The 13,505-nt window shown below is 44.7% G+C and overlaps 1 protein-coding gene across 3 annotated transcripts in view; it reads right to left on the bottom strand.

The window, feature by feature from the left end:
* The window catches only part of RUFY2 (RUN and FYVE domain containing 2), a 126,627-nt gene that overhangs the window by 26,150 nt on the left and 86,972 nt on the right, over nucleotides 1-13,505 (bottom strand). For all 3 annotated transcript variants that reach the window (XM_030203146.1, XM_030203144.1, XM_030203145.1), the window contains one exon: nucleotides 1,389-1,518. In XM_030203146.1, the coding sequence (XP_030059006.1) occupies nucleotides 1,389-1,518 (130 nt within the window). The remainder of the gene's footprint in view (nucleotides 1-1,388; nucleotides 1,519-13,505) is intronic.

The following is a 13,505-nucleotide window of genomic DNA, read 5'->3' on the forward strand; positions in this document are numbered from 1 at the left end:
TATTCTGTGGGTCTCCCCTTTGCATGTTCCCTTCTGTCCTCAAGCACATCCTCTCACATTGCTCTCTGAAGATCATTACTGACTCATAAGACAGATAGTTGTAAACATGTGAACATTTCTGCATTCTGTTCTTTTGACCTCCTCACTTGGAGTGTACTAGCTCTCTACTTCTTCCTTGTGCACTACGAAGTAACCTAAGTGCCAAGCTTTATTTTGTTCTCTTTGAAGGCAAGCAGAAAGGGTCAAAAGAAAAAGGAACCAAACATGTTTAGTTTAGCTGCCATTCAGTAAGTAATATGTCCATACCATATAGCCAATACTGGGAACATTTTTATCATGCTCATGCCAATTCTTTATGTATTACTACTACTACTAATAGCATTTATATGTATTACTCATTTTTACATTTTTTTAATGCAAATTCATAACAGACCTATTAACTAAAATGTGGTAACCTGCACGAAATTAACCAGAGATAACATGTACATTAATCTCCATCAGCCCTTTATCTCCCTAATTCTATAAAAGTTGCCAAAAATTGTGCATGCAAATTTGGGCATGCGCTCAATTTAATTGAATAATGAGCTAATTAGCAGCAATAATTGGCTTTTTAACAAAAAATTACTGGCAATAATTAGATTTAATTGGCATTTATGTGCGATTTGAAAAATGGGGGCACAGAAATGGGTCATGGATGTAACGGGGGTATTCCTATAATTAATGCTCGTTGTGCCTAATTTAGGTGCATACATTTGCGCCGTGCTTCAGTTGGTGCAGATGGCTGTGCCTAAAGTTAAGCGCAATTCCGGGGCGTAAGTGCTACTCTATAAACCAAACCAAACCTAACTTTAAGTGCAGCATATAGAATAGCACTTTTTTCAGCATCATATATAGAATCTAACTTTATATATAATAATGCATGTTAACCTGTGTAAAAATTAAAACAACCCAAGGTAATTTAGCATAGATGATTGTGTTTTAGTGGACAGGACCTCAAAAATGTTTTGCATGTGTTTTACTGCTTAGGCCCCTAAGACCTCCATTTTGCAAAGTACCTGAGCTGCATGAATGGCCATATGGTATGTTTACTCATGCTGCCTAAAAGATATTCTGGAAAGCTTCGAGGATGTTTCTTTTCATTGGAGATTTACTCCTCTGAATAGTTTTTTGCATAAAGTTTGCAGAATACAGCCCAAAGTCTTTGGGTCCCATAGTGTGTGCTCTTAGCAATGGTCTATTGGCTCCACTAAGATATACTAAATTGAAACTACATTTTAGATAAATAATGCTCTTCATATGAGATTTTAATTGCACTTCAACATTTATGGATAATAAAGAAAAAGGGTATTTCAACCACTGAAGAACGTTCATGTTATTTCAATATTTACATTTTTGAGGCCATTGATCTGTTGGGTTTCTGTCCTAAGCTGAGTCACAGTCTCTCTCTCCTTCTGCAAATCATCCTGCACAGCCTGTCTCCACTCCTTCTCAATCTTCAAATCCGTCTCCAGCTCTGCTCTGCAATTGCAAATGAAACACAGCCCTGAGCCTTGGGAGACTGTTGTTTGATTTGCTAATTTTTAGAAATCGCTGCATTTGATTAAATAATCATGTGTGCTATTGTGCTCCATAATGCTCCTGAAAACAAACCTTGCTTTAGTGTAGATCATTTACAAATTACAAAATGTTATATATAAGTCCTAGCATTTTCTAAGGTAGGAATCCTTTGAAAGTTGGATAGTAGTGCAATGACACAGGAAAAAAACCAGTTTGAGGACCAGAAGACTGACCTTAGAATCAAATCTAGATCTTCTGTACAGCAGTGAATGGTAGTGTCACTGAGCCAGCAAGCCAGCCATATTCTTAAGCGAGTATAAAGGTTGTGTTATTATCTACATAATCCATTTCTGACTGGCTACTCACATCTTAGAGCTGCATGAAGCCTCTGGTAGAGTTAAGGTACTATAAGATGATTTTGCAGTAAAGACAGTAAGAATTAAAATTACAGCAACCATCTGCAGTAAATCTACTGCCTTCGACACGCTTTCTGTTTTACCAAAGAATTTTCTTACTGTTTCTTGCAAGGGCCGTGCCATTTTGACACATTTGGAAACAAAACTTGGAATATCAATTAAGCTGTAGTAGATGATAGCACAGACTAGTGGGTTCATCCCATCCTCCCAGTTATTCCTGCCCACACTGCAAGGAAATATTTTAGTTTCCAGTCGCTCCCACTCAAAGAACGCATCACATTCAAACTTTGTACTCTAGTCCATAAAATCATCCATGGTGACGCCCCAGCATATATGTCAGACCTAATAGAACTAACACCCAGAAACGCAAAAAAATCTTCTCGCACATTCCTTAACCTTCATCCTCCCAAGTGCAAAGGCTTGAAATACAAATCAATGCATGCATCAACCTTTTCGTATACAAGCACACAGCTCTGGAACGCGCTGCCACGCAACCTGAAAACGGTCTATGAATTGACCAACTTCCGCAAACTACTGAAAACTTATCTCTTTGACAAAATATATCATAAGGATCAACACGTATAACTGCACTATCTCTAATATATCCAGAAATGCTCTTTAATGTCTTTTGCTTTAAAACTATCATGTATTTCACGTATCTCTAATATACCCAGAAATGTTCTTTAATGTCTTTTGCTTTAAAATCACCATGTATTTCACCACCATGTAACCCAAAACCCTCTGTAAAACCAATTGTTTGTTCTCTTCTACCTCCATCATCCATGAAGAATTGTAAGCCACATTGAGCCTGCAAAGAGGTGGGATAATGTGGGATACAAATGCAATAAATAAATAAATAAATAAATAAATAAAATAAAAGTTTGACTGCTTGTAGGATATCAGTCAGGTTTTGTTTTCTTTCACCTTGGTTCCATGCCCTCCTTGTTAAATGATCCATAAAGGATCCCACATCCAGTCAAATACCCAACCCCTCCTTCCCCAATTTTGAGGGTAATTTTGTAATGGGGTACCATGGGTAGGTGCTATATTATAAAGAAAAGTGCCTAGTGTAAAATGCTTAATGTGTACCTACATGGCATGTGCGGACATATACACCAGCCGTAGAGCTGTGTCTATATTTTGCAAGTTCGCATGTAAATTTAGTATGTTATGATCTATACGTGTACTTGTATGCTCTGCCCACACTCTGTCTATATGAATGCTGACCATCAAAGTATGTGCCATCATGTTGACCTGCATACATTTATACTGTTATTTTATAAGAGGCCATTAATGCATGTATGGGGGTCACATAAATATGTTAATGACTAAAATTCCGCAAAATGGGTCCTTACTTTACTGCTTAAAATTCACATTCCCTCATAAAATTACCTCCTTTATGACCAATCTTTGTCATAATCTAGACAAGTTATCAAAAATAGAGGCTATTACCTAAACATTTGACCTCTTAGGTCCCCCGAAGGGTTATCTCTATAAACAGTAGCTCAAGCACCTGAACAGTCATTCGCATGGACTCCAGCTAGGCATTTTGTAAACATTCTGGGCGAAGATGCCAGGCCAAAAGGCAGTACACGGTAATGAAAGTGCTGTGTTCCCAGCTGAAATCGAAGATGCTTCCTGTGAGCTGGAAGTATCGAGATGTGTGTGTAAGCATCCTTTAAGTCCAGAGAGCATAGCCAATTGTTTTCCTGAATCATGGGAAGAAGGGTGCCGAGGAACACCATCCTGAACTTTTCTCGGATAAGAAATTTGTTCAGGGTCCTTAGGTCTAGGATGGGATGCATCCCTCCTGTTTTTTTTGCACAAGGAAGTACCTGGAATAGAATCCCAGCCCTTCTTCCCCTAGTGGAACGGGTTCGACCGCTTGGGCTGTGGAAGAGCGGAGAGTTCCTCTGCACGTACCTGTTTGTGCTGGGAGCTGTAGAACTGAGCTCCCGGTGGGCAACTTGGAGGCTAGGATTCCAGATTGAGGGTGTATCCGAACCGGACAATTTGAAGAACCCACTTGTCGGAGGTTATAAGAGGCCACCTTTGGTGAAAAAAACATTAACCTCCCCCCAACTGGCAAGTCGTCTGGTACGGACACATTTACTGAGGCTATGCTGAACTGGAGCCAGTCAAAAGCCCGTCCCTTGCTTTTGCTGGGGAGCCGCAGTGGCCTTAGGCACACGCTGTTGACGAGAACAAGCGTGCTGGGACTGAGCCTGGGCAGGCTGCCGAGAAGCAGGAGTGTACCTACACCTAGCTTAGGAATAGGGAACACTCCTCTTCCCTCCAAAAAACCTCCTAGATGAGGAGGTAGTAGCAGAAGACGCCCAGCGGGAGAGAGAATCCATAGCATCATTGTGCTTCTTGATCTGGTCAACTAGATCCTCTACTTTCTCACCAAAAAGGTTATTCCCCACGGCAAGGAACATCCACCATCCGCTGCTGGACCGAATGATCCAGGTCAGAGACACGCAGCCATGAGAGTCTGCGCATCACTATACCTTGGGCAGCAATTCTGGATGCTACATCAAAAGTGTTGAACGTACCCCTGGCCAGGAATTTTCGACACGCCTTCTGCTGCCTGAACACCTGGCGAAAAGGCTTGGCCTGCTCCGGAGGGAGTGCATCAACCAAGCTGGACAGTTGCCTCACTGAGTTCCGCAAGTGGATGCTCATGAAGAACTGGTATCTCTGGATCTTGGCAGCGAGCATAGCGGCCTGATACGTCTTCCTCCCAAAAGAGTCCAAGATTCTAGATTCTCTGCCTGGGGGCGCCGAGGCATAGTCCCTAGTGCTCTTGGCTCTTTTGAGGGCGGAGTCCACCACCATGGAATTGTGAGGTAGCTGAGACCTCATCAAGCCAGGCTCACCGTGGATCCGATATTGGGATTCGTTTTTTTCAGGATCACGGGATTAGACAGAGGGAACAACCAGTTTCGCATAAGGACTTCCTTCAGTACATTATGCAAAGGAGCTGTTGCAGCCTCTCTAGGCAGAGAAGAATAATCCAGGACCTCGAGCATCTCAGCCCTGGGCTCATCCTCAACCTCCACAGGGAAGGGAATAGCCGCAGCCATTTTCCGGACAAAGGAGGTAAAGGATAGACTCTCCGGAGGAGAAAGTCTCCTTTCTGGTGGACAGGAAGGTTCAGAGGGAATCCCATAGGACTCGTCAGAAGAAAAGTACCTGGGATCTTCCTCTTCCTCCCACGAATGCTCATTTTCAGTATCGGACAAGACATCCCTCAGAGCAGTCCGAAACTGAGCCTGCCTTGACGCCGAGGAACGACGTCCTAGATGGCGGTGCCAAGAAGTCAACCTGGATGCCTGGACTCCAGTGAAGCTTCCTCCACCGACGTCAAAGGGGAGTCGACCTGGGTGGCAGCCGACACCGATGCAGCAGGTGGCACCGATGTTGGGGACCTCACCACAGGCGAAGGGCCAGATGCCGCTGCAGCAGATGGTACGGAAGGCGCAAGCACCCCCGACACCGAAGCAGACTGGTGCAGCAATCCTTCCAGAAGCTCTGGAAGCAGGGCCCTGATGCGCTTGTCGAGAGCTGCCGTCAGACAAGGCTGCGGGGTCGGAGGAGAAGGTGGCAGAATCTGTCGAGGCTCAGGAGCAGATACCGGGCTGCCAGAAGACCAACGCATCGGCACCTCCTGAATAGAGGGGGAGCGATCCTCTTGGTGCCGACGCTCCGGAGCTCCCGGCACTGTGTGTCGAAGGAGAACAATGACGGTGCGTCTTCACTTTCACTCGACGCCCGGCGAGACTCCTCAGTACTGATGAGGAGGACGTGGAATCCTCACGCTTCCTCGGTGTCGGGTCCGACGGTTGGTCCCGGGGGGGGCCTGCATAACAGGAGGCCTCGAGGCAGGTGGAGACCCACTCGATGCCTCACTGCTCCCAGCGCGAATTGTCTTTCAGCAGCCATTACCTCCGCTCCAGATGTCGATGCTTCCCTCGATGTCAACACCGACGCCCTCGGTACCGATGTCGATGGACCGGACCGAGCCCCAAAAAGCTTTTCTCGTTGGGCTTCTCGAGACACTTGGGTCCATTTCTTCATACGAGGACACAGACTACAAGCGGCTGGGCTATGGTCGGGCCCAAGGCACTGGATACACCAGGCGTGGGTATCGGTACCTGAGATGGTCCAGTTGCACTGAGTACGTTTGAAGCCGCTGAGTGTCTTCGATGACATGGAAGGAAAAATGGCTTCGGCAAAATCAAAAGATGCGATTGTGCCTTTTAAAAGAAAAAAGGGCACAAAAAATAAGGGAATAACCCGACCGCGCGGCCCAAGCTGGCTGCGTCGAAAAACAAAGGAAACTTTAAAAACTGAATAATCTAAAAGACACTACAGATTTTTTTTTTTAAAACTGCACAAAAAGTAAAATAAAGAACAAAATAAAGAACAAATAGCGAAGACTCTTTTCCTAGGCCTGAGAGGAACGGAGATAAAAACCTACCATGCCTCAATGCGGAAAAAAGAAAACTGAGGGAACGTGTTCACGCGACGGGCGGGAAATCAGTCCATGCATGTGGGGTGCGCGCTGCACGCGCACCAGAAGACTCTGGCAAAACTTTTTTTTATATTTAGCTTGTAAAATGCCAATTCCTGGGCCGACGCGGACGTCGACCCACATATGAGGACAAGCAGCCTGCTTGTCCTCGGAGAAAGAAACAGCCACCTATGTGTTTTTATAAAATATTTGGGGCAAAGTGGAAGAAATTGTGCCTAGACTGAAGCCACAGACATTTATGCATGCTTCAGAGCAGGCATGAATGTTTGCATATTTGTCATAAACAACATGCACAAATTGTGATTCTACACATACTCTGCATCTAAACAAGCCTCCATGTGGCAAATGTAAAAGGACACAAAGAAAAGGGGGGGTCCAAATCTTCCACAAATAAGCCAAAAGAAGCGAAGTACACTCTCCTTGTGGATTGTGAACTGCACCGCGTAGCTCATTGCACCTCTTTTTTGAGAGGCTCAGATGCTCAATCTAAACACGTCAATTTGTTGACCCCCTGAGGAAGGCTTTGCAGCTGAAACACGGACTGTGTAGGGTCTAAATAAACTGCACTTTTGGTGCTCTTACCACTGTGGTTTCAGTACTGGTCTTTTGGACTTGGTTTTCTTCCACTCTTCTGTACTTTGCAAATGTAAAAGTACATGTCTTCTTAGCATTGTGCATACTTTGAAAAGTGTAATCACTCAGATAATTTTATAAAAGCCTTTTGTGTGCGTAAGAAGCATCTTTATGCATAAAAAATACTTTATAAAATTCCTCCACCCCCCCCCCCCCCCCAAGACAGTACTCACCCATTACCAACCTGCAGGTACTGACCTGATTGGTTTCTGGGGCACTATAACTTTCTGATATTAATCCTAGCAATGGTTACCATATTTACGGAGAAAAAAAAGGAAGACACAAAAAATAAAAATGGTTGCTACCTTTGCTGAAGAAATATTTAATCATAGCAAATGTATAAATGGCTTTTAGTTAATGAACATATATCAAACGTGACTGACCTGCAGTACAGCAGTAGACAATAATCTACTTTTCAAAAACTTTTGGGTTTGAGTTTGATTGGTTCTGAACATTTTTGGGGGAATGGCAGTAGGGAAAAGTATGGCTGCATTTCCCTGCTGTCTACAAAGTACTCCTGTTACAGGTACACAACATCGGTTTCTCTGCAGATAAGCGGGATGATGCAGACATACTTGATGAAAAGACTATAGCTAAAAGTCACTGCTGTGGTTGTGATCATTGGTGGCTCACAGGCTGTCAGAGATGGTGGTACTTATCATTTACTGTGCACAACGACTGCGTAAGACTGCTACACCAAAGGCTATATCCTGGGCTGTCAAGTGATCCAGGCAGTAGTGCTTTAAAATGTGTGTGAAAAAGCCCATGTGGCTGCTTTATGTGTAAATCTCTTTACTGAAGATTATGCATCATAGCACAACTATGCATAATAGAAACAAGGGATGTACAAAGAAGGATGCAATATTAATCCAATAGTCAACAAAACAGATAATATCCAATTAACTTTACACTCCTTCCCCCATCTTAACAATGAAACCTCCCCCCTCGCTAGAGCCATGCAACAGATGCAAAGAACCATTGTGACGGAGGCCTGTACTCTTATAGCCTCTCCCAAGTGGCTGCTTTGCAGTGTTGTATAGTAACTAAGTAAATGTAAATAGTTACCGTACTTAAGTACAAGTTTTGTCACTTGAAAAGAAGTACAGGAAACATTTATTACTTGTACTTTTACAAAAGTAATAAATTCACCAAGTTTTACTACTTTTACTGATGCTTATGAAAGCCTTCTCTGTAATTTGACAGCATGATGATGATAATGAAGATGAAGATGCAAGTGATGAATTAGACTGCACTACTTCTAATGTATATGATGACAATGATGAAGTATTCTTTGCTACACAGAAGTCAAGTTTTCCAGACAAAAGATCTCAGTAATACTGCAGCCTAGCCTGATTTGTAGGAACTTTTTATCAGACTGGGCAATCCACGTCCTGTCCATGCAGTTGCTTAACACCATTTTAGATATGCTGGATTAGTGACTCGCAAGCACACTCGCACGAGTGACAGTCATTTTCAAAATTTAGTTTTACTAAAAGCAAAGTGGATTGAATTGTAGAGCAATAAAGTTGTTGGGATAAAAACTTTAATAATAGTTGCATTCATTCAGGTAGGCAGAAAGAGTGGAGGAGTGGTCTAATGGTTAGAGCACCGGTATCCAGAAGTGGCCGATTCAAATCCCACTGCTGCTCCTTGTGATCTTGGGCAAGTCACTTAACCCTCCATTGCCTCAGATACAAAATTAGATTGTGAGTCCTCCAGGGACAGAGAAGTACCTGGTGTACCTGAATGTAACTCACCTTGAGCTACTACTGAAAAAGGTGTGAGCAAATCATAAATAAAATAAATTATAGTTAAAGGACTTTTACTTTTTACTCAAAAACTATTATATTAGGGAATAACTTTATTACTTTCAATTAAGTATTTTTTTAATGAGTTCTTCACTGTACATTTACTTAAGTATTAAAAAATACATTTATTTTTACTTTTGCTTAAGTACGTTGAATAACACTGCTGTTTTGTAAATGTTTTGGTTGGAGGCTGCTCTAGAGTAAATGATGAACATTGCTTTGGCCCCGAGTTGATGAGCACCTATGCATCCTGGAAGTTGTAACTCTGACTGTACGTAGCAAAAGGAACTGCAGTCCAACACCCATGTGAAAAGAATTAATCTAGAGGCCTGTTACCTGAGATTATAGGTTACTAATGGTTGAGATGCTGTCTTTAAATTCTTGGTGGCTTGTAAATAGTACAACAGTGCTTGTCTGCAGTCCAGAGTATGGAGTGTTTGATTAGCTTGACTAGAATGAAGCCTGGAAAAAATGTACGTAGGACTATGGACTGATTTAGATGAAAATCAGAAATGACCTTTGGGTGAAACTTAGAATGAGTTTGAAGAATGATTCTATCATAATGAAACTGAGTATATTGGGGATAACATGCCAATGCCTGAAGTTCACTGATTCTCCTGGTTATGGTTATAGTGATTAGGAAGATGGTTTCCCATGTAAAGTGTTTTAGTGAAGTAAGGCACAGAGGCTCAAAAGGATTGTCCATAAACCTAGCAAAGATGATACTGATGTCCCAAACTGGAAAGGGTGGTTTTACATTAGGACATGTGTTTATGATGCTTCTCATAAAACTGAAAATGATGGGATGAACAGAAAGGAATTTGCCATCGATGGGTTCATAATATATGGTTGATAAATGAAAGCAGACAGAAGATGTCTTCAAACCTGATTCTAACAATGGAGAAAGGAAAGTATCTGTAGTACTCAGCGTATAGTTGGAACTAAACTGCGAGTCTTAGCCCGTTGCACATCTGATTCCACTTGAGTTGATACAAATTTCCTTATGGATGACCTTCTGGACACTAAAATAATTTCCTTCACTTTCTCATGAAAAGATAACTGGTCAATCATCAGCCATTCAAATTCCATGACATTAGAAATGGACTTTTCAGGTTGGAATGGATGTGGTCCCCTTGTGTCAAAAGTGTTGGATAACATAACATAACATAACATAAAAGTTTTCACATACAATGGGGCTCATTTTCAAAGCACTTAGACTTACAAAGTTCCATAGGTTACTATCAGGCTCATTTTCGAAAGAGACAGACGTCCAAAAAGTGACACAAGTCAGCATTTGGATGACCATCTCACAGAAACGTCCAAATCGGTATAATCATAGTAACATAGTAGATGACGACACAGAAAGACCTGCACGGTCCATCCAGTCTGCCCAACAAGATAAACTCATATGTGCTACTTTTTGTGTATACCTGACCTTGATTTGTATCTGCCATTTTCAGGGCACAGACTGTAGAAGTCTGCCCAGCACTAGCCCCGCCTCCCAACCACTAGCCCCGCCTCCCACCACCCAATCTCCGCTAAGCTTCTGAGGATCCATTCCTTATGAACAGGTTTCCTTTATGTTTATCCCACGCATTTTTGAATTCCGTTACCGTTTTCATTTCCACCACCTCCCGCGGGAGGGCATTCCAAGTATCCACCACTCTCTCTGTGAAAAAATACTTCCTGACATTTTTCTTGAGTCTGTCCCCGTTCAATCTCATTTCATGTCCTCTAGTTCTACCGCCTTCCCATCTACAGAAAAGGTTCGTTTGCGGATTAATATCTTTCAAATATTTGAACGTCTGTATCATATCACCCCTGTTTCTCCTTTCCTCCAGGGTATACATGTTGTAAAGAGTATGTAGGCAGCTCTGGGAAACAGAAAGAAAAGAGGAGAGCAAGAAACTACAACTCCCCGCATGCCTCAGGGGAACCCTGGTCTAAGCAAGAATACCCCCGTTATAGGCAGGCATTCCCCAAGAAAGAACTAGAAATAAGGAACTACAACTCCCAACATGCCCCAAGGGAACCTGAGGATAAGAGAAACTATGTGCATTCCCAGGATTCTCCAGAGGGGGGCCGCAGGGGAAGGAGTAAGGCTGATTCTCCAACCTGGTGGAAGAGGTGGTGGAACAGGTGGGTGGAGAAAGAAGAGACACCAAAGAGCTTTAATGAAAGAAAGGGTGAGCAGCTGGGAGAAGGGCGGGGTGAAGAGAATATGGATTGGGCTCCTGAGGAGAGGGAGGCAGAGAGTGAGCCTTGCCCTATGGAGTTGACTGAACCGGAGAACACCCTGGAAGAGCCGATGGACTTTTCAGCTCTGGCACAGCGAAGGCCAGAGAAGTAGCGGGGCCAAGCCGGGTCAAGCGGGAGGAGGTCAGGTAGGAGTATGACTGACCAAGAGGGTGGGACCCTAGGCTTTGAGCCCGCGCAGAGCCGCTGTGTTGTGAAAGCTTGGCTAGAACTGAACTGTGTTTTGGAAAGCCTGGCTAAACTGAGCTGTGTTTTTTGAAAGCTTGGCTAGAACTGAACTGTGTTTTTTTGAAAGCCTGGCTAAACTGAGCAGTGGGGTAAAGCTTGGCTAAAAGTGAACTGTGTTTTGGGAAACCCCGCTACACTGAATAGGGTATTTTTCTTTTTTTTTTTATTTGCTGCTACTCTCCCCCAGGAGGGAGGGAGAGGAAGCAGCTGTGGAAGCCTGGACTGGGAAACTAACCGGCTTGAGAAAGGTGAACGATAACTGTGCTTTGTTTTGTGTTTTGATGCCACAACTGAGGGAAGGAGGGAAGCCCCTCCTATGCAATAAAAAAGCTTCATTGTTTTGAGGAAAAAAGGAGCAGTACCGGAGGGTGTTCTTCAGGTTGTGGAGAGCTGCAAACGCTGAGAAAAGGGGGATCCACTTTACAATTGGTGTCAGAAGTGGGATGGATCGCTTCGCGGACCTGTCGCTCGAGGAGGCCAAGACCAGCAGGACAGAAAAGCCCGATGGAGGGGCCAACGCTGAGAAAGGCGCAGACCCGTCTGGGGTTCCGGTAAGCGGGGCCTAGATTGGGGGGAAATAAAGGGATCCTAGTAAAAGGGGAAACATAAGTAGTGAAACCGCACTTGGAGGTGTCCTCTGTTTTTTTCCCCACCAGGAGTCGCTGTTCCGGAGCAAGGATGGACCCCAAGGAGATCTTCGCTTGGATGACGATGCAGTTCCAGAAACAGCAAGAACTGACGGGGAAGATGGTGGAAGACTCCTTGACGGCGGCACGAGAGCAGCAACAACCGGTGCTGAATATGCTCCAGGACTTTTTTCAGCGAGGGATCGAGGCTCCCAGGGGCGGTGGAGCCGGAGCAACTGGACAGGGGCCAGGAGGAAGCGGTGCGGTAGGACCTTTATCCCTGAACTCACTTACTTGGGGAAAGTTGTCTGAGCAGGATAATGTAGATGATTTCCTGACCGCCTTCGAGAGGGTGGCAGTGGCCGCAGGATGGCCACAAGAGCAGTGGGCCATGCGGTTAGTGCCTTCATTATCTGGGGAGGCTCTAGGAGCCTTTAGAGACTTGGCTCCTGGGGATGCTGCCAACTATGGGAGGTTGAGAGAGGCCATTAAAGACCGGTATGGACTGAGTACCCAGGCTTATAGGCGTAAGTTTCGGTCCACTAAATGGGAGAAGGGGGAAACCCCTAAATCGGTGGCCACTAAACTGATGGACTTGGTAAAAAAATGGTTGGAACCTGATCGCCACACCCCGGGAGAGATTCTTCAAGAATTGGTAGTGGAGCAATTCCTGCAGGGCCTTCCCAGGGAGATTAGGGCAGGATTGGTCCAAAGGGGCTGTAAGACGGTGGAGGCCGTGACAGCCGGGTTGGAGTGTTATTTGGAAGCCCAACATTGGGGAGGACCCGACCTGGAGGGTGGGAAACCCCGACCTGGGGGAGGCTGGGGTTCCAAAAGTTCCTTCTTTAAGACAGATCCCCAGGGGGGGAAACCCAATTACGGCTGGGGTGGTAAAAAGCCCGTAGTGCCCTCTGGCCCTGAAAAAAAGGCCCCCTCGTATGAAGGAAAAATCTGTTATAAGTGTGGGAAGACTGGGCACTTCAGGAGGGATTGCCCAGGTCGAGAGGGATGGACCTCACAGGTTGCCCAAGGGTTTAGGCCTCGGTATACTGCTAAGGTAGAGGTTGAGGGTTTACCGATTGTAGCCATGTTAGACTCCGGGGCAGACCAGTCCATGATCTCTAGGAGGTTATGGGAACAAATAAGAAAGAGGAGGACAGGAGGTAAGGATACCTATGAGGGAGCAGTGGCTATTCAATGTATACATGGGGCCAGTACTCGTTATACCCTCCATAGGGTTCTCGTGAAGGGGCCCACAGGGGAGATAGAGATAGCCATTGCCGTTCTGCCCAGACTGCCACAGGAAATGATTTTGGGGAGGGACTGGCCCCCCTTTTCCGAGTGTATTAGTGAAAAAAGAGTGTGGGTCACTACCCGCTCTCAGGCTCGGCGAGACCCTGAGGCTGAGGGAATAGGAGGTATTTTTCCTTTTCAAGGGGAGGTC

Source organism: Microcaecilia unicolor, chromosome 5 (genome assembly GCF_901765095.1).
Source record: "Microcaecilia unicolor chromosome 5, aMicUni1.1, whole genome shotgun sequence".
Classification (NCBI taxonomy): domain Eukaryota; kingdom Metazoa; phylum Chordata; class Amphibia; order Gymnophiona; family Siphonopidae; genus Microcaecilia; species Microcaecilia unicolor.